Below are 22338 nucleotides of genomic sequence, written 5' to 3'. Positions count from 1 at the left end.
TTTCTTATGGTGAGTTTATTTATAAGGATATCTATATGAAAGTAATATAGGCATATCCCATATGCTGTTGATCCAGTAAAGTACCACTGTATAGCCTGTTCCTCATTTGGTCAATCTTCTGAAGCCTCCCCAGTTCAGTTGCCCTTCCCAGTTTGAAGTTTTGGTCTTTACTCCTCAGTCCATACATAGATCCATAACCAGCTTCCCTTAGTCCCAGGGGGAGTTTTTTGTCTCTAAAACAAACTATATACAGGAAAAATAGGAAACATTTGAGAAAGGGAAGGCACTAGAATTAAAAGGAATTGGGGAAGGCTTCTGAAAAAGGTGGGATTTTATTTGGGACTTGATGGAAGTCAAAGAAGCCAGGAGATGAAAAGAAAAAAGGAAAGTATTCTAATCATAAAAGATCAACAGAGAAAAAAGTACATAGCTGAGAGATAGTTTGTGTTGTTCAAGAGGGTCAATGACAATGAATTTAAGACTACATGATGGAAATAAAGTATAAGAAGACTGGAGTGTTTGCAGGAAGAAGTTGGTTATGGGAGCTTTTGTACATCAAGAGAGGATTTTGTATTTGATCCTGGAGGGGAGAGAGAGCCCTGGGAGTTTATGGAGCAGAAGGGTGACAGGATAAAACTTGCACTCTAGGAAAGTGCTGGATGAACAGAGAATGGATTGGTGAGGACAGAAACTTGGAGCAGCCTATTGCATAGTGAGTTGATGAGGGCCACTCTCCAAGGTTGTAACAGTAATGGTATCAAAGAAGAGATGGTGACATATTTTAGAGATGATGCAAAGGTGAAATCAATACCATAGATTGGATATAAGGATAGAATGAGAGATATTTAGGAGTCCAGGATGGCACCGAATTTGTGAGTGGAAGGACTGAGAAGATGATGTTGCCCTCTAGAGTAAAAGGAAAATTAGAAGTAGGAGTGGGTTTAAGAGGAAAGATGAGTTTTATTTTAGATATGCTAAGTTTAAGATGTCTATGGGACATCCAGTTCAAGATGTCTGAAAGGCATCTGGGAATGAGGTCAATAGAGAAATTGGAGCTGGATAGACTGATTTGAGAATTTCAGCATAGAGATGGTAATTAAACCCAAGGGAGCTGATGAAATCAACAAGTGAAGTGAAATAATATAGAAGCAGAAAAGAAGAGATCCATTTTCTTCTCCAACTCATTTTACAGATGAGGAACTGAAGTAAATAAAGTATTCTGGAGGTAAGCTCTTTAAGGGCAGGGGCATCTGGCACATAGTAAGTACTTAATACATCTCCTGGAATTGAACTAAAATGAATATTATGTATACAGTCAGATGTAGTAATTTTATTTGTCAGTTTTGCCTATTTTCCTTTGATAAAAGGAATGGCTCATTATCCAATTGATAAATTGGTCAAAGGCTATGAACAGACAACTTTCAGATCAAGAAACTGAAACTATTTCTAGTCATATGAAAAGGTGCCCCAAATCACTATTGATCAGAGAAATGCAAAGTAAGACAACTCTGAGATACTACTACACACCTCTCAGATTGGCTAAGATGAGAGAAAAAGATAATGAGAAATGTTGGAGGGGATGGGGGAAAAGTGAAACACTGTACATTGTTGGTGGAACTGTGAATGGATCCAACCATTCTGGAGAGCAATTTGGAACTATGCTCAAAAAGTTATTAAATTGCACTTACCCTTTGACCCAGTAGTGTTTCTACTGGGTTTATATCCCAAAGAAATCTTAAAGGAGAGAAAGGGATCTACCTATATGTGCCAAAATGTTTGTGGCAGCCCATTCTGTAGTGAAAAGAAAATGGAAAATGATTGGATGCCCATCAATCAGAGAATGGATGAATAAGTTATGGTATATGAATATTATGGAATACTATTGTTCTGTAAGAAACTATCAGTAGGATGATTTCAAAAAGACCTGGAGAGACTTACATGAACTAATGCTAAGTGAAATAAGCAGAACCAGGAGATCATTATACTGGGCAACAAGAAGATTAAACAATGATCAATTCTGATGGATGTGGTTCTCTTCAACAATGAGATGATTCAAATCAGTTCCAATTGTTCAGTGATGAAAAGAGCCATTTACACTTAGAGAGAGGATTTTGGGAACTGAATGCGGTTCACAACATAGCATTTTCACTCTTGTTGTTTGCTTGCATTTTTAATTTTCTCTATGAAGACTTTCTATTCAATCAATATAAGAAAGAGATACCTAGAGAAATTATATGGAAAATAAATTACAATGTTTTGAACAACCAAAAAAAAAAAAAGATACAAGGTATGGCTCAACTGGGGTCTGGAGTAGGGAAAGATACATGACTATAATATAAAGAATAAAAATATAAAAATTAAGACAAAAAAAGACATACATTTATTCAGGACAAAAATGAACATATCTCCCCCATAACATATATGTGTCCACACAGAGATGGAAGTAAATAGGCAAAATAAAAACACAAAATAAAGCAAAATAACTCACCAGCAGCAATGTAACTTGTTGAATAAGAGAGCTGGATTTGAATTAGCCCCAGTTTCAGATACTGTCTCTGATACATAACTATGGAATCCTGAAAAAGCAATCTCTTCAAGGTTTTATGTTTCTTGTGGTATCTACAGGGCTGTCACAGGCAATATATAAAACATGCTTTACAAACATTAAAATTAAAGCACTATATAAATGTATCATCATGTATCATTGCAGAATCATTGTAGAGACTAAAGGAGCTGGGCTATTAAGATTATTCCTTCTCTCTAAAGAACACCTCTACTTTGGACCTGGACATGCCTCTGGCAAGAGAGAGTAAGAACCTTTGTTCATCTTTTTTAGGTTATTAAATCTTCAATACAATATACTGATGACTTAACATTTAGTATTATGTCTAGGATTTTTCCAAAGGGATCTAAGAATAGAAAAGTGTTGCTGTTCAATCATTTCCAACTTTTCATGACCCCATTTGATGTTTTCTTGAGTAAGATATTGGAGTGTTTGCCTTTTCTTTCCCCTTGTCATTTTACAGGTAAGAAAATGGAAGCAAATATGATTAAGTGACTTGCCTAAAGCCACACAGCTATTTAGTGTCTTGAGGCCAGATTTGAATTCAGAAAGATGTATTTTCCTGAATCCTGACCCAGAACTCTGTGCACCTTGGCACTATTTTGTTGTCCCCTACTATTTTGGTATTCAATGTCCAATATGAATCAGGTATGGGAGGGAATGAAAAAAAATCAAATCTTTGACAAGCAAGATGTATTTCCAGAGAAACCTAAAAGTATATATATCCTCTTAAAAATTGACTTGTGGGACCACAAGTTTAGTTGGGAGTTCACTCTCTCCAAAGCCTCTTCTTCTCCCTTCCTTTAGCACAGGTCATTAACTCTTTCCTTTATTCCAAGACTCCCATATGCATAGTCTTTGTTTTTATTTGAGTTATTTAATGTTGAGGTATTTATTGATGTTTTATGCCATAAAACATAAGAATATAGAAATTAGAACTGAATGTCTCTTAGAGATCATCATGTCCAAAATTTTCATTTTACATATGAGAAAACTGAGGTCCAGACAAGGGTAGTGACTTGCCCAATTTCATACCAAAAGCAATAAGTAGCACAGTGAAGATTTAAATCTTGCCCCTCTGTAGAATCAGAGAATCAGCCCCTCTGATTCTACATCAAATGGTTTCTATACTATGATGCCACTTTCTCTTTTGTTCCTATAATACTACTACTTCTGGTAATGAAATTTTTCACCACATCCTCTAATACTTTTTTATTTTTTTTCAATTACATGTAAACATTCACTTTTATTAGATGTGAATTTCATTTTTTTCTCCCTCTTCTATCCTCTCTTCTTGCCAAGATGGCAAGCAATCTGATATTAATTATAAATGTAAAATCACGTTAAATATATTTCCACAGTAAGTATGTTGTGAAAGAAGAATCTGAACAAAAGGAAAAACCATAAGAAAGAAAAAAAAACAAAAAAAAGTTAAAACAATATGCTTCACTCTACATTCAGACTTCACAGTTCTTTTTCTGGATATGGAGAGCATTTTCCATCATTAGTCTTTTGGGATTGTTTTAGACTATTGCATTGCTGAGAAGGGCTAAAACTGTCAAAGTTGAACATCACATAATGTTGCTATTACTGTGCACAATATTTTCCTGATTCTGTTCAATTCACTTGGCATCAGTTCGTGTAAGTTTTTCCAGGTTTTTTTTAATCTGCCTGCTCATTATTTCTTATAACATTATAATATTCCATTATATTCATATATCACAATTTGTGTAGCCATTCCTTAACTGATGATATCCCCACAATTTCCAGTTCTTTGCCACTATAAAAAAGTATAAATATATAAAAATATAAATATTTTTGTACATGTGTGTCCATTTCCATTTTTTTATCTCTTTGGGATACAGACCTATTAGTGATATTATTGGATCAAAAGGTACATACCTATTTAACATGCATTGGACTACTTGCCATCTAGGGGAGGGAGTGGGGGGAAGGAGGGGAAAAGTTGGAACAGAAGGTTTTGCAAAGATCAAAGTTGAAAAATTACCCATGCATATGTTTTGTAAATAAAAAACTATAATAATAATAATAATAATAATAATAAGGGTATGTACAGTTTTATAACTCTTTGGGCACAGTTCCAAAGTGCTTTCCAGAATAGAATCAACTCACTCTACCAACAATTTCCTCACATTCTCTTCAACATTTATCATTCTCCTCTTTTATCATATTAGTCAATCTGATCCTGATAGGTGTGAGGTAGAATCTCAGAATGCAATCTATTACACTGGAATGTATCCTCTTCATCAGAGAATATCTGGCAATACTTATAAACACAAAGTAATTATAGTCAAACTCCAATTATTCCTAATCAAAGTGGTGTGGATTATCTACAATCATTTATGTAGACTCACTGACTTACCAACATTTCCTAGAGAGAAATGGCTATCCTCTATTGTGCTGTAAGAATAGAATACAGTTCAGACTTGAAAGAGATCTTAATAGATTAATTAGAGCATGCATCTGAATCTAATAAGATTTCTAAAAAATTTTGAGTGTGGCCTGGATTTGGGATTTCATTGAGGTGAGGAGCTCCCAGGTAAAGAAATAGCCTTTATCACTGAAGATCAGTATCTTCTCTTCAACTTGTAGTCTTAGAGCATGGCCTAGAACACTGAGATGTTAAATGACTTGCCATAATCTCATGGTCAGTATATGTCAAAGGTTTGAATCCAGGTCTTTCTGACTCTAATCTTGGCTGCATAACCACTATACTTAATGTCTCTTCTAAAATTAAAGTGAATTATGACACATATCAAAAATCAACTTCACAAGTATAAGAGGGAAAGACAAACATTTCAATGAAAAATACCTGAGGAGTGTGATGAACTCCAACCTCCATATGAGTTGGTAATAAAGAACAATCGTAGAAGCTAAATATACCTTGGGCTACAAATGAACCAGCAGAGCTTCTAGGAGAAATGGTGGTAATGCTCTTTTCCAGACCCTGCCCTGCAGAGACCACAGATGAGTTTTGTGTTCAGTACTGGGAGCCACATTTTGTGGAGGATATCAATAAACTGGGAGAAAAACCAAAAGAATGAATAATCTTGAACTGATTTTATTTATTGTTTGAAAAAACTAAAGAAGTTTAGTTTGGAAAAGAGATAGTGGGAAGAGAGAGAGAGGAGGGGAAGTGGATAATGATAACTTCATCCAGGATTTTGAAGGGCTTTGGAAAATGAATGGGACTTATTCTGATTAGCTCCACGAGAAAAAGAAAAAGCAATGAGTTGCAAAGAGCCAAATTTGGGGTTGATATAAAGAAAATCTTTCTTAAACTATTAGAACTATGGAATTGGAAGACAGTGGAATGGGAAACAGGAGATAGTGGAGTTGCCCCTCTCTGATGATTTTTGAGCAAAGGTTGGATGATCATTTATTATGTATGATACTGAACGGATACTCTTCCAGGTACTGTTTAAACTTAAAAATCTATGGTTTTTTTAGTGGGTGCTAGTGGAATAAGAAGAACAACAATAATAACAATATATATATATATGTGTGTGTGTGTGTGTGTGTGTGTGTGTGTGTGTGTGTGTATATATATATATATATATATATATATATATATATATATCTCACTTTAAGGTTTACAAAATGCTTTACACATTACTCCTTTGCCCTTCACAATATCTCTGGGTGGTAAGTGATACTTTCATTTTACAACTGAGGAAACTAAGGCAGAAAGAGGTTACATTACTTCTAACTATCTGAAGCAGAATTCCTGACTCCAAATCTAGCATTCATTCCCTGTACCACCTAGCTGAAAAAGAATGATTTGTCCATGGAGAGATGTGGGATGTGTTGCTGTTGTGTGATAGAGTTTAGGATGGGCTATTTGATCATACTTGAATTCAATGCCCCATTTATAGAGGCCTAAGAATCTTTTATCTCTTCCTTGATAGATCTACTGTCCCAAACATCAATCATTTCTAGTGCAAAAGAAAGTGCAGAAGGTTTGTCAACAGTGAATCTCTGCTAAAGCAATGAAAGATAGGTTCCTTATGTCCTTCTCGAGAGCTACAAACAGAATTTCCACAAGCCTGTCAAACATCCTTGTCATGTACCTAAATATTTCTTTAGAATCTCTAATATTTCAACTGGGGCACCTAAATACACAATGAAAGATTAAGAAATTGGGTACAGCAATTAGACCCGCCCATGCCATATGGCAGTGCCGGATACTGGCTGGGATCTGAAAAGTCAATTTCACAAGAGTCTTACATAGCCTGAATTCTAATCATTTTAGGATCGGCAAACATATGCCTGCCCAACCTGCTCCATCTACACAAAATTCCAAAGGAAAAAAAATCACAGACCACAGACAACAACAATTGGTCTTTCCCAATAAGATTTCACATTTATTTTCTACTAGACTGTCAATTTTCAAAATAAAGACAGGTGGTTACAGAAAATGGACCCAGTTAGGCCATCATGCTAAATGTAATCTTAAGAAGTGCTCCTAGAAAATAGGGTAACTCAATTCATCCCAGACTTAGTATCACTGTACAGTTTCAGTTTCAAGTACTTTTATTTTTCCTTTCTCCTTTTTCTGAATTTCTGTCCTGGGGCTGGAAATAGAAACTCTTTTCTGCCCTTCCTGAATTCCTCTGCGTTGCCTCTTCCTGCTGAGACATCCATACCATATTACCTCAACTGAATGTCCCCTCTCCTACCCCCACCCCCCAATGGAGGCAAGATCAATTCCAACACACTCAGTTGATCCCTTGTCCTCTTGAAGCCAAGATACTTTCATCTCCTGCACATCTAATAATTTCAAGAGAAGGACAGAAAAATCAGCTCTTGCTTTGTGAACTTTTGTCTCTTGTGCTTGAGAGACTATCCTAATATCCCCCGAACATGTTTTAGTGATAACATTTACTGCACTAGAGCCAAAATGATTTTCTGTCACTTTCAATTCCAGTTCAATAAAAGTATAAGAGCTTTGTTTCTAACCTCTGTCATTTGTAATACCATAAAATGGTTTAAAAAATGTAAAATTGAGTTCCATTTCCTACTGGACTACCCAATCTCACATTAGCTTTCCTCTTATCAAATTTACAAAAAAAAAAAAAAAAAAAAAAAAAGTCAGAAATTGCCTTTCCCTTAAAAAAAAAACAAAACAGTAGAAATTTCTAAATCCCATAGGTATGATGTTTGAATTTAATTTGATCCAGCGTAATTTCTAGCCTAGAAGTTTTAAGGGACTATAAAAGTTAGCTTGCCTTCCAATTAAACCAGTCATATTTGGCAAGAAGAGAATTATTTTTGAATATACTATCATCTAACAATTTCATTTTAAACCTCAAAAATCACTAGGGAAAAGTTTCCATCTTTAAAAAATACATGTATTTATTATAAATCCAAGCTAGGGATTTTGATTTCAGACAACAACCAAGTCCACTACAAGGCAAAATATTTATATGACAGAATCCTTTTAAAAAGGTGGATTGACTCAGAGGATTAAACCACTCTTCAGAAACCCTAGAACTTTGGGTCCTAATTCCTAATATTTCACTAACTCTGTGACCTTGGACAAATGACTGAAATCCCATTTCCCTCATCACTTAAAAAAAAGGGGGGGCTTGGTAGAATATAATATTGTTGTCCAAATTCAAACTGAACACAGACCCCATTACCACATCCTAGTTGACAGATGGGAGCCACTCACTCATGGCAACCTGGCAGAAATAAATATTTAAAGGTTAAAATTGCTTTTCAGGCAAGAGGCACTGCATAAATGATTATCAGGACTTGACCAAGGTTCACAAATTCAAGAGGGAGTGTTTGTTCAAACTTTTGAACAAATTGTTTGTAAAATTTAAGTAAACAATGCTCATTTTGTGACCCAAACCCAAATGTCTAAATCTGACACACTGGATTCACTCAGAATGGGAGTAACAAAATGACAAAGCTCCAACTGCAGCTGGGAATTTATTTGGTTTCATAAAAACCTTAATATTCAGAGGTTTGTTAACTTTCTATTAATTTTTTTACTATAATGCTAACTATCTCATGGCTAGGCAATTCTTTCCTTTTTGAGTTGTATCTTCCCAGAACACTGATTTTTTTTTTAATCTATCTGCCCTAGAAGGAGGTACCCTTTGAAGTCTGAAGAATCAAACATTGCTGAGCATTTTGAAAGACATATGAAGAATCCACTTGGACATGGCTGGATGGGATGAAATCTTCTCAAAGAGCTTAGTTGTAAAAATATTCCCAAAATAAAACAGCATTTGATATCTTATATGAATAAAAACACAAAAACAAATGCTAGAAAATCTCATCTCCATTTTAAATCTGATGACTATGTGAGCATCATGTTGTGTGTGAATATCAGGCTTTAGAGTTCTGGTGGCATGATTTTGTTGTCTCTTTCTTTCCCAGAACCTTTGATGAGCATGAGAAACAGGGTACATTTCATTTACAAGCCTGCTAATGCTAACTGTTTAGGGTGATGACATATCTGGACACAGTTTCTGAATAAGAGAGCCTCAAATGGGAATGAATCTAAAAAGTAATTTAAGGCCCATATCATTTTCAATAAGAACCAAGAAAAAAAAAATCAAACTTAGGTCATATTAATTTTCTAACATCTTTTCTCCTTGATTAAAGCATATCATTAGCAACAACATGAATAACATTAAAGAGAAGTGCAAAGATTGATTGGCAACATGTGTTCTTTTTGCCCCTCACTCTTCATATTTGCAGGGAGAGATGGGGGGGGGGGAACTATGCTAACCAAAATTTTAAAGCAGAGAGTAAAACGTATAAGATATATATTAGCAGTTTGCCTGTTTGATTTGTTTCTAAATGTTACAGAAATAACAAAAGATCCTAATTCAGAAACTGTTCCCCTATTCCCTTCTTTTGCATTTCCCTACTCAGTCATTTACTCGTTTCATATTAACAGTGGAAGAGAGGGAGGAAATTTATCAGAAAGAATGGACAGCATGCAAATCAGAGAAAGGACCCCAATCAGGAAGGCCTCACACCACAAAGTTACCGGAAGACTACAAATGCATGGATGCTAGAGAGAGACATTTTTCAGTGTCTCTCTGTAAGTACAGAACGAATTGCCACAGAGGGGCAAATTAATGGGAGGTCCAGATGAAATCAGACTTAAAATCAAGGCCAATACTAATGGCGACAAAATGAAAAGAATCACATTCAAATACTTTTTCATGTACAGTGTTAGAATTTAACAGGCATTGATTTACAGACTCTGAAAATATGAACCTAGGTATTTTGGGCGTCTGCAAAAATGGCATCAAGGATTTTCTGAGATGTTCTTAGGGCAAATCTATATTAGAGGAGAAGATGGGCATATCCAAGTGCTTATGCAGAGTTAAATCCCATCGCTGAGTGAAACAAATTTCAAGCTCTCAAAATAAATGGTTAGATGACGAGAAGCGCCTCGGCTAATTAAAGACAATCTAGTGGGGCCAGCCTAGCCTCAGTGGTAATATGCAGAGCTCAGTTATCTGCCTGACTGCCAGGTCACATTTTTAAATTTCTTTTTATCTTGATGCTGCATGTTATTCAGTTTAACGAGCTCAATATCAGTGGAAATTACATACAGCGTAGTTATGTTAATGAACTAAAACTGCCTCGAAATTGCATTTTTCTTAGAGTGGATCTGAAATTTTAAACAAAATATAAAATTAAAACAACATAAATGCAGTTAGTATTATTAGACATTTATTATGGCAGTCATGCTGTTGTGGTTAAAGCAAGACTAGGAAGTTTTATTGAAAAAAAAAATCTTCTTAATTGCTAGGGAGGGAAGTGAGGATCTACCTTATCAAGTCTTAGCTTTATGTTCTTTCTCCCACAAAAAAATTTAAAAATTCATTTGTTTCTTCATTCCTAACAGAATTACATCCCAAACAATGGCTACAATTTCACTCAACATGTAACCATTAGAAAATAGTTGGCAGAAGTTGCCTGAGGTACAGAGAGATTAAGTGATTTGTATAAAGATCACAGAGCTAGTAAATGTCTGAGACCATAATTTGAATGTAGGTCTTCCTGGTGACAGGTACTGGTTATCTCAGACACTTACTTATCTGGACAACAACTAAAATATCAATTTTAAATATTGTTTTAGAGTACATATACATTAACACATACATATATATTCCATATAAAATTTATGATTTGTGAGTTATTCATGAATAGAAAATTTAGAATATCAATTTTAACTACAACCTAGTATGACAAAAATGAAATAGAATCATTCCAATTTGAATGGGTTACCAAATCCAAGAAACATCTTCAAAGTAAAAAAAGCCACATGACATAGTAGAAAAACTGAGTCAGAAGACCTTGGGTTTCAGTCACATTTCAAGATGAGATGATCTATATGTAAACTGCTTTCCAAAACTTCAAGCTTATAAAGACTTAGGACACCCTGTTTAAATGTCAACTATTGTATAGCCCTTAACTTATTTGTCAATGGAGGGAAATAATTTCCCCTTTCAAGATCTCACTTTTTTCTGCTATAAAAAAATAAATAAATAATTTTAGATTACATGGTTTCTAAAGTGTCTACCATCTCTGTATTGTATACTTCTGTGATTATAAAAACAAAAACAAAAACAAAAACAAACAAAACACCATCACCATAGTTGTATGAATTATCAGTCAATCAAAAAATATTTACTAAGCAGACATTATATGTTAAGGGCTGTGCTAGAAGTTGGGGATACAAAGAAAGGTAAAAGAAGCTAAAAGGTAAAAGATAACCTGCTCACAATCTAATAAGATTAGAAGAAGTCAATGCAAATAACAATATATAACAATATACAAACAAACTATAGAAAAGGATAAATTAGAAACCATTAAAAGAGAGAATCATCAACAAATTAAAAGGGATCAGGAAGAATTCCTTAGAAGAAGGGAGATTTCCTTCTTCTCTAAGCCTACCTTTCTCACAGCTTTAAACAAACTTAATTACAATTTAGTTCACATTCTAATTATGATTAAAATTTAGAAGGAAAACCATGTATTTTGAGACTGCCCTGTAAGAATGGTAATACAATCTCCCCTGTTCTTTGAAGGAAAGAACTGCATTATCATAGACACTTAATAAAGATCACCTTTCTCCCTTAGTGTGATTTTGAAAGCACAAAAAAACAATCAAGTAGGTCTTGGTCCATCTATCTTTTCTGTATAACACCTCTGCAGGATGAAAGATATACAGATTCTGTATAGAACCGCAAGTAAATAGGTTCCAAAAATTTTAACACTTTGAATACCAATGTCAAAATCCCAACACACACACACACACACACACACACACACACACACACACACACACACACACACACCCTGAATAAACAGGCAACTAGTCCAGAAGCTGGCATGTAATTAATCAATAGTGAGATAACACTGTAGTGGTTTTTTTTCTTTTTCTTTCTTTAAGGATGTGAAAGGGGTGGGTTCTGAGGTGGGAGAAATGAATTGTCAAACTTTGAGAAGTAGCCAAATTACATTTACTATGTAATCCTTAAAAGCCATTTAGGTTTAAATGGCTCATACACTTAACTCAGACTCATTTCACTTGAATCTGCACGTGTGCCTGCATGATCGGGTTCCTTTATGGAAAGAGTATTTACCCAACAGAAGGAGCCATTGTGATTTATATTGTAAACAACAGTACTAATACCAGTGTTCTATCATATTAACTTACTCAGTAAATCCTCTTGGATCCAGAAGATTTCTTTGGTTCGATGGTCTATTTTTTATAAAATTCTTTAATATTTGGCGATGTAAAGTCTATAAATATTTACAGGATCACACTGTGAAATCTTTTCTTCAGAGTTTTTCCAAACCACCTCCTTGTCCTTTTCCTCATGTGTGACCCACCATTTACACAAAGGATATTAGAAGCAGAAGCAGCTTTTTCTTTTGCTGAGTCACACTTCTAGAGTTATATAGCTGAGGCCATAGCAAGGTTATGATGCAAAACAACTTAAGTCATCTGAGGCCTGAGTTATTGAATAAGATTCAAAACAGTGTGTGAGGTTTCATAAAGCAGCCATGTGGAACATGTTCCAGATAGAATTTCTGCCTATATTTTACATTTTGGGGATTCTATAGGTTTTGTCACAGCCCTGCTACCTAAACTGAATTCTCTGCTACTTCCTACTTCAGTGTACTAGAAATCTCTTATGTCTCTTGACTGAATTTACAGAAAGAAATAATCTTTTGATTTGTCTCTACTAGCTATGATCTTCATTTCCAGAAATGACAATAAATGACTGGTTGTTTCCAAAGGGGCAACAAAAGACTATTTACCCATGTTCAATATTTTTAAAATTCAACTTTATTTATTCTTCCCTCCCATTTGTTAGGTAACTTTAATACAAACATAGGGAAATGCTCTAGCTAGGAGGTGGAAAATATTTAACAACCTGTTCTACAAAAGCACAGAATACTTGGAAGTTTCATGCACATTATTCACATCAGTTTTTTAAAAGTCTAGACAAGCAACAAAACAATAAATCAAGCCCTGATTTGTAGCATTTGTTATCTCCTAAGATGTAAAGGCCACAGTGAACATTTAATAATCAACTCTCCAGCACATATACCTCGCAATTTCAATTCTCTGAAATAAAGTGTGGGTTCAGGCATTTCTGTATAGCTCATATATCTGCTTTATTCCAAGAGTCAAGTAACTGGCCCAAGTCCTTCAGTGAACTTTGAAATATGCACAATAAAAAAATGCCTTTGACTACTGGTATTAGGGGATCCAGTGAAAAATCTGCCCTAGAGAGTGAAGGTTGCTAGTTCTTAGGCAAGGGAAAGGAGAAGAATGTGTCAAGTGTGGTAAATAAAGCCACAAACTACTATATTCAATGCCTTTCTTTGAATCATAGAAATTGTCCGTGGTTATTTTATTGCCAGTGAGTTTACTCATCATTGATAGTCCTCTCACAAGGCAGGGAACAGTGGGTTGACTAATACAGTTTCTTTTTTAAAAAGTCTGAGAAAAGGGAGTGGACAATTTTGTGTGCTGGGCAGGTGGGGAGAAGAGGAAGGAAGGATGAGCACAGTAAAGTCAGCAACCCCCTAGAATCCAAACTTCATTTCCTACAGTCACTCAAGATGATGAAATGATTGCAAAGAGCATACTGTAGTAGCAAGGATCAAGCCAGGGTATTTGATTTACTGCAAGTTCCAAACCTTGGCAAATGCCAGTGAGTTCTAGGCAGCAACAAAAATGAGGGCCAAGTCCCTTCAGCACATGGAGAATGAGGAACATTGCTCTGATGGTTCCCATTTTCTCTTTGCCCTTTCAGTTTTTCAGACAATGGAATGTGAGGGGAAGAGGTGAAAGGAAGGGAAGTCAAAGTAAGAGCCAGGATTCAAAGGCAACAAATTAGGGAAGAGTTTGGGTGAAACACTTAAAAATAAGGCTATATTATTTTCCAAAACAGTTGAACCAATTTGATTTGGAATTGATAAAAGTCACAAAAATGGACTGCTCATAGCCTTTGATCTTGTGATTACACTCCTGGACACATACCCAAGGCAAAGCCAGAAATAAAGATCTGACATGTACTGAAACATTATTTATAAAGGGCACATTGTGTGGTAACAAAATCAAGCCATCCCATTTATATCACATAACCTGAAAATCAAATAGATAGGTATTACTGGAAATGATGAAGAAACAACTGTAATATTAAATGTTATGAAATATTATTATTATCAAACTTGGAAAGCATAGGAACTCTAGGAACCAAAGCACAGTAAAGTCAGTTAAACATGAAGAATGACATACACCTTTGCAATGATGAAAATGAAAATAACAGTAAAAAGCAGTCATCTTTTTGAATACCAATACTAAGCATATCCCTCAAAGAGATCAAAGTCAGAGGGAAAGAACCCATATGGAAAAACAGCATTTTTGCTGTAGCAGCATTTTTTCCTTTCCTTTTTAAAAATTTTCCCCAGGTATATGTAAAAAATAACATTTCCCCCGATTATATATGTACATTTCCTTATGAATCATGTAAAATCAAGAACAAAAGGGAAAAATCGTGAGAGAAAAAAATGGAAGAAAAAAAAAGTGAAAATAGCATGTGCTGGTTTAAATTCAGTCTACATGCATCTCTCTCTTGATGCAGATAGCATTTTCCATCCAAAGTTTATTGGGATTGCCTTGGATCATTGAACTGATGAGAAGAACCAAGTCTTTTGTAGCTGAGCATCGCACAATCTTGCTGTTACTGTATACAATGTATTCCTGGTTCTGCTTATTTCACTCAGTATCAAGTCATATAAATCTTTCCAGGCCTTTCTAAAATCAGCTTGTTCATCATTTCTTATGGAACAATAACATTTCAATATTTTCATATACCATAACTTACCCAGTTGATGGGCATTTACTCATTTTCTACTTCTTTGCCACTACAAAAAGAACTCTATAGCAGTGTTAAAAAAAATTGTAATAAAGGGGCAGCTACGATGCCTTAATGGATAGAACACTGGGTTTAGAATCAGGAAGACCTGAGTTCAAATCTAATCTGAGACACTTAATCAGCAGTGTGATTCTGGGCAAATAACTTAACTACTCACCTCAGTTTTCTCAGTTGTAAAATAAGCTGAAGAAAGAAATAGCAAACTATTCTGGTATCTTTGTCAAGAATACCCCCAATGGGATCAGGAAGAGCCAGAAATGACTAAAGACGACTGAATAACCAAAAATAAATAAATAAATAAATAAACAGATAAATAAATAAATAAATAAATAAGTAAATAAATAAATAAATAAATAAATAAATAGCCTCTGGAAACAAACAGGGTGCTCATCAATTGGGTAATGGCTGAACAGAGGATATATGAATGGAATAGACTGCTGTTACATTATATACATCATATGTATGCCTTCTATAAAGGGAGTTATGACTGTCCTTAATAACGTACAGAACTCTGAAAAGTTTATTTCAGTTTATATTTCTAAATCAATTGATATCATCAGTATATAATGGGGCAGCTTGGCGGCTCAGTGGATAGACCACTGAGCCTGAAATCAGGAATATCTGAATTCCATTCTAGATTCAGACACTTACTAGCTTCATGATTTTGGACAAGTCACTTAACTGCTGTTTGCCACTGGAGAAAGAAATGTCAAGCCACTTCGGTCTACTTGTAAAAAAAAACACCATGGATGGTATTAGCGTGCTATGGTTCATGCAGTCATGAAGAGGTGGACATGGCTGGACAACTGAACAATAATAACAATTTAATTTAAAGTAGGTAGCAGTGTGTATGTGTGTGTGTGTGTGTGTGTGTGTGTGTGTGTGTGTGTGCGTGCGTGCGTAAAATGTACCTATCAAAAAAACAACATTACATCCAGACAGGATACATATTTGTAATAAATCCCTTCATGGCACACCAATTGAATAAGGATGCCAAGATTTCAAGGAATTACTAGGGTACAGAAGGATGGATAGTTTTCTCTCCATGAGGAGCTCCCAGCATGAGAATTTCCTCTATCAATCCCTGTGACTTGGAAAATATGTCCTATGGAGTTATCTAAAACACCCAGAGGTTAAATAACTGTTCAGGATCACCCAAATATTAAGTGTGAATGGCTCAATTTGTGCCATTGGGCCCATTTGGGCCCAGAGTGAAGAATTCCTGAATTCAAATCTGACCTTAGACACTGACTAGCTATGTGACCCTAGACAAGTCACTTAATCTGTTTGCCTCAGTAAAATTAACTGGAGAAGGAAATAGCAAACCAGTCCAGTATCTTTCTCAAGAAAACAAAGAGGTCACAAAGAGTCAGATACAACCAAAATGACTGACCCATGACAAAATTTTCCAAGTCCCTTTATACACTCTGACAAATTGCCTTTTATATACAGTTAGCTAATGAAAACTGAGAGCAGAGACTGTCATATTTGTCTTTACATTTCTAGAAGACCTAACATGGCCTTGTACAGGGTAGATAGTCTGCAAATACTTACTCAATTTCTCATTAAATCCCTCTCCTTTGCTAATCTTCTCATTCTGGATTGCTGACTTCTACTATGATTTGAATAAGCATAAAATTCTACATTAAAATATCATTTTTCTCACAGCAAAGAAATGCATAGAAATAAGTCCCCAATGATGCAGATGTTTCCTGAAGCTACTGATGATGATTTCCTGAATGTCCACCACATAAACCACAGTAAGCTCTTTGAGAGGAACAAGCTGCTCCCTATTCCCCAAACTCAGTTTACATGCATTTACTTAAAAAAAAAAATAGCAGCTGCTATTATTGCAGTTGCTGCAGTTGTCAAGCCATCACAATTCTTTCTTTTACAATGGAGCCAAAGTGTGAAATTCAGACATTTCTCTCAGGAAGCAAATCCACAAAAGGAGAATTCCTACTAATACATTCAAAACTGGAATAAGGCATCTGTGAACTCCAAGCAAGATTTTAGTGATTACCTGCCTAGAACCTTTACTAGAAAATATATTACTTTACTTACTGAAAATCAAATATTTCTAAGCCATTAAAGTAGAATTCCTGGCATTGAAATATGTGCATTTATAAAAAGGAGTATTAGAAAAGTGTCCCTGATACATGGCTCTCTTCAACAATGTGATGATTCGAACCAGTTCCACTTGTTCAGTGACAAAGAGAACCATCTACACCCAGAGAGAGGACTATGGAAACTGAGTGTGGACCACAACATAGCATTTTCACTCTTTCTCTTGTTGTTTGTTTGCATTTTGTTTTCTTTCCCAGTTTTCTTCCTTCTTGATCTTATTTTTCTTGTGCAGCAAGATAATTATATAAAATATGTATACATATATTGGATTTAACATATATTTCAACATATATTTAACATGTATTGGACTTCCTGCCAGCTAAGGGAGAGGGTAGGGGGAAAGAGGAGGAAATTTTGGAACAAAAGGTTTGCAAGAGTCAATATGGAAAAATTACTCTTGCATATGCTTTGTAAATAAAAAGTTTTAATAAACAAAAAAAAGTGTCCCTGATGCCCAAGGCTTCATGTTGTTCTCTACCTTCCCTACCTAGTCAGAACATTGATTACATAGTATATTTCCCTCATCATAACAAAAAATCTTATCATTTGACTTCTTCAGTCCTCCTGTTACCAGATTACTTTCTAGGCCACAGATTTAGATATAGCATGAATCAATGGACATCCCACACAAATCTTATAATGTATATGCTCCTATAGTGAAACAATAAGTCTGAAACCACTACCATCCTTTCACCCATCTACTTCCTTAATTCTTCAAAAGCCGCAGGGTTTCACCAAAGCAGATGCTCCCTCCACCAGCATAAACCACAGTTTCTCATTGCTTTAGAGCACAGTTTAATGAACTGCTGCTGCCAAAAGAAAAATGTGCCTCTTGCTGACCAGTCTTCTATTGTTGGGCTGGTCCTCAGATGAAAGAATCTAAAGTTGATCCAGTCTTTCCAGCTCAGCATATTTACACATTGTAACCTTCCAGCAGAATGTAAGCTCATTGAAAGCTCCCACCTATCAGATTGGCTAAGATAACAGGAAAAGATAATTATAAATATTGGAGGGAATGTGGGAAAACTGGGATACTAATGTATTGTTGTTGAAGTTGTGAAATGATCCAGTCATTCTGGAGGACAGTTTGGAACTATGGCCAAAAAGCTGTAAAGCTGTACAAACCCTTTGATCCAACAGTGTCACTACTGGGTCTATATCCCAAAAAGATCATAAAAGAGGGAAAAGGATCCACATGTACTAAAATGTTTGTAAACAGCTCTTTTTGTAGTGGCAAAGAATTGGAAAATGAGTGGATGCTCATAAGTTGGAGAATGGCTGAATAAGTTATGGTATATGAAAGTAATGAAATATTATTTTTCTATAAAAATTGATAAAGGGGGTGATTTTAGAAAATTCTGGAAAGGCATACATGAACTGATACTGAGTGAAGCAAGCAGAACAGAAAAAATATTGTACACAGCAACAAGATTGTGTAATGATCAACATGATAGACTTGTTTCTTCTCAGCAATTCAGTAATCCAAAACAATTCCAATAAACTTTCAATGGAAAATGTTATCCACATCCTGAGAGAAACTAAATAATATTTTTACCCTTTTTTGTTTTGTCTTTACATTGATTTTTCCCTTTTGTTCTGATTTTTCTCTGCCAACATGACTTATAAGGAAATATGTAAAAAATGAATGTACATTTATAACCTACATATATGTACACACACACACACACACACACACACACACACACATATATATATATATATTATATATATGTCTACATAATTTTTTTAAAGAAAGAAAGCATGGTCTCGTTTACATTTTGTCATATCTCTAGCACCAAACAATACTTGGCATGTAAGAAAATACCTATAGAATTGGGCTAGTTGCATTTGTCAGAGTTTGTGCTCTGCTGGTATAGCCTCTGATGATCTGTGACCACTTCAAGTCATGATAAGCAAAGTTAACTTCTCAGTGCTCTAGAAAATTCTCTAACATGGTAATTTCCACAAAGGTGCTAACCTATTATATTTATTATATTATATTATATATTATTATATATTATAGATGCTAACCTATTATAAGTTTCCTCATTAATAAAATCATAAGCCCACTTATGCTATATATTATAGGTGCTAACCTATTATAAGTTTCCAGATTAATAAAATCATAAGCCCACTCCCTATCCCCTTGTGTCTTGTCTTTGGAGACTTGTGATCTGGATTTAGATGTCACCTTTGATAATACCTGTGTAAACTGAGGCAATCCACTTCCCCTCCCAGAGCCTCAGCTTTCTTATCAGTCAAATGAAGAGATTAGAAAAGATTAGACATTTAGCCTTCTGAGGCCTCTCCCAGGTTTTTTTTGTTTTTGTTTTTTTTGGGGTTTTTTTTAGTTGTTTTTGTTTTTGTTTTATTTTGTTTTTTGTTTTGGGGGGTTGGCTTTGTTTATTGGTTGGTTTTTTTTCCTGTGGGGCTATATTTTTGTTTTTGTTTTTGATTTTTGATTGTTTTGGCAAGACAATTGGAGTTAAATAACTTGCCTAGGATCACATAGCTAGTATTAATCAGGAAAGAAGGAAGAAAGGGAGGGAAGAAGGAGGAAGGAAAGAAGGAAAGAAGGAAAGGAAGGAGGAAGGAAGAAAAGAAGGAAAAAAGTTAGGGAGGGAAAAAGAAAGAAAGGAAGGAAGGAAGGAAGGAAGGAAGGAAGGAAGGAAGGAAGGAAGGAAGGAAGGAAGGAAGGAAGGAAGGAAGGAAGGAAGGAAGGAAGGAAGGAAGGAAGGAAGGAAGGAAGGAAGGAAGGAAGGAAGGAAGGAAAAGGAAAGAAGGAAGGAAGGAAGGAAGGAAAGAAGGAAAAGGAAGGAAGGAAGGAAGGAAGGAAGGAAGGAAGGAAGGAAGGAAGGAAGGAAGGAAGGAAGGAAGGAAGGAAGGAAGGAAGGAAGGAAGGAAGGAAGGAAGGAAGGAAGGAAGGAAGGAAGAGGAAGGAAGAGAAAGAAAGAAGAAAAGAGGAAGAAGGAGGAAGGAAAGAAAGACAGACAAAAAGAAGGAAGGAAGAATCAAGGAAGAAAGGAAGGGAGACAGAGAGAAAGAAATAAAGGAAGAAATGAAGAAAGAAGGAAATAAAGGAAGAAGAGAAGGAAGGATGGGAGAAAAAAATAAAGGAAGGAGAAAAGAAAGAAAGATCTTGTCTTCTGCATTCTGCTTGTTTCAATTATTCAGGCCAACCCAGGCTGATAATTACATAGTCCCAAGTTGCTGAGTAAAACTGATGCTTAATTAGCCAGCAGGAAAGATCGATTAAGATACAGCAGGGCATCTTGTGAGGTTCTTTAGCATGACTATGGGGAATAGGATCTGGCTCTGGGCCCTTCCAGAGGATAAAACTCTTTTCTGCTACTCAGGGACTTGAGCAAAGTTCTTAAAGTAGATATGCCTACTTTCAGCCTTTCAAGCCTTTATGCTGCACCTTATAAAGACAGGAATAATTGGTATACAATATAAAAATTCCAGATCACAAATACTACCAGATTGAAAGCTTTTTTTCATGTCTCACTATGTCACCAGTGACCCCATTCTAGGCAGAAGGTAGGAGGGAAATAGGCTATAAAGGAAGACTTTACATTGCTTTGTGCTTCCTTCCACCTCTCTGCCCCCTACTCATAACAGATGTAGCAAGATGCACTTGCTATAAAATGTAAGTCTTTTAAAAATAGATCGCAATCTCCTGTGGAAAAACATTTTGCTTAAGTATAATATTCCAATGCAGTCTGAGGATAGATTATTCCAAATGTTCAAAAGGATCACACGTGCAAAGATTGATAAGACATCCCTTCTGCTGGGAAAAGAGATAATGAAATAGACTACAGGTTGAGAAGACAAACCAAGGGGTCTCTGCCTACTGTCAAGTACACTTTTCCCTGAAGAAATATGGGTCGACATAATTTTAAACCTTGCCGACTTTTTTAGTTAAATGGAAAGATCTTTAATAAAGGTCAATGGAGTTACCTGAGGCTCAAAAGAGGTCTTCTAATTACTTTAGGCTACACAGATAATTAACTGTATCCTTATACTTTCTCCTACTACATTTATCAAATGTCTGCTGCAGTAGATTATACTTCATCTGAAATATTAAGTAACAACTGTAATAATAATGGATTTAGACAAACCTGGCTTTGATCTGCTGGAAGCCCCGTAAAATTGCATCTCTGCTCTCCCATGCACTGGTACTAAGATTCTCATTCTGCAAACCTTCTACCAGGTATTCTTCTACATCTAGAAAGAAATAAAAATGATTTAAAAAAAGAAGAGGAATTGAAAGAGGGAGGAAGAAAAACAACTAAGGGATTCAAGGATGGTCATTATTTCCCCATTTTAAAAAAATGTATATAGAAGGTAACTCATATCAGTATAGGACCCTGTCAGCCTAGAAAGCTAAGGCACATGTCAGCCACAAAGTAGACCTTTTTTCCTAAATAAATTATATTTTAATATTAAACATGATCATGGATGGCAGAAAGAATAGGTTGTCAAATTTCATAAACATACAAATGTTGCAAACTAGTCACAGAAAGTGACAAGCCAGCAGGAAATCATGAGAAAATCTTAACAAATACCACTGAAATAAAATCAGAAATATATAATCAAAGGCCCAAGAAAGCAAGCATTCAAAGAAAACAAATTTATTAAGAGGAATAATATCAACTGGATTATACGGTGTAATGAAGAGAGAGACCACATATGCAATAAAGAAAGAAAGATTGAAAAAAACTGCATATGTGGCTCAAACATATATTATAAATCTAGGTCATGTTAAAAGATCACTTTATATTAATCACTGTAACATTTAGAATCCTAATTTTAAAGGCCATATACCTCTTCTACTCTCCCCCAATATATACAATACAGAGGAAAACTACATACTGAAAATTGGGGAAGTTGTCAGAATTACCAGGTGCTTGATTTATCTGAAAGAAAAGGAAGACCCAAATGTATGCAAAGTATACCTCCAGTTGAAATGCAATTATTTTGAGAAAAAATCATGGATCCTAAATTGGCCAACATCAAATATTTATGTTATAATGAAATAATAAAATACCTCTTATCTATATATTAGTTTGCATAATAATAATAATAGTTAGCATTTACATAGCACTATAAAGTTTGCAAAGTATTTTGTGTCCTCCCAACAATCCTAGGAAATAGGTGCTATTATTGTTCCCATTTTCTAGATAAGGAAAC

At 35.2% G+C, this 22338-nt stretch overlaps 1 protein-coding gene across 1 annotated transcript in view; it reads right to left on the bottom strand.

Moving 5' to 3' along the window:
• The window catches only part of SKAP1 (src kinase associated phosphoprotein 1), a 380445-nt gene that overhangs the window by 341380 nt on the left and 16727 nt on the right, over positions 1–22338 (bottom strand). Inside the window, exon 2 of the mRNA XM_074261261.1 lies at positions 21267–21372. Within this exon, the coding sequence (XP_074117362.1) occupies positions 21267–21372 (106 nt within the window). The remainder of the gene's footprint in view (positions 1–21266; positions 21373–22338) is intronic.

The sequence above is a fragment of the Sminthopsis crassicaudata genome, chromosome 4 (genome assembly GCF_048593235.1).
Source record: "Sminthopsis crassicaudata isolate SCR6 chromosome 4, ASM4859323v1, whole genome shotgun sequence".
NCBI lineage: Eukaryota > Metazoa > Chordata > Mammalia > Dasyuromorphia > Dasyuridae > Sminthopsis > Sminthopsis crassicaudata.
Note: the sequence above shows the minus strand (reverse complement) of the source record. Positions and strands in the feature narration are given on the sequence as shown.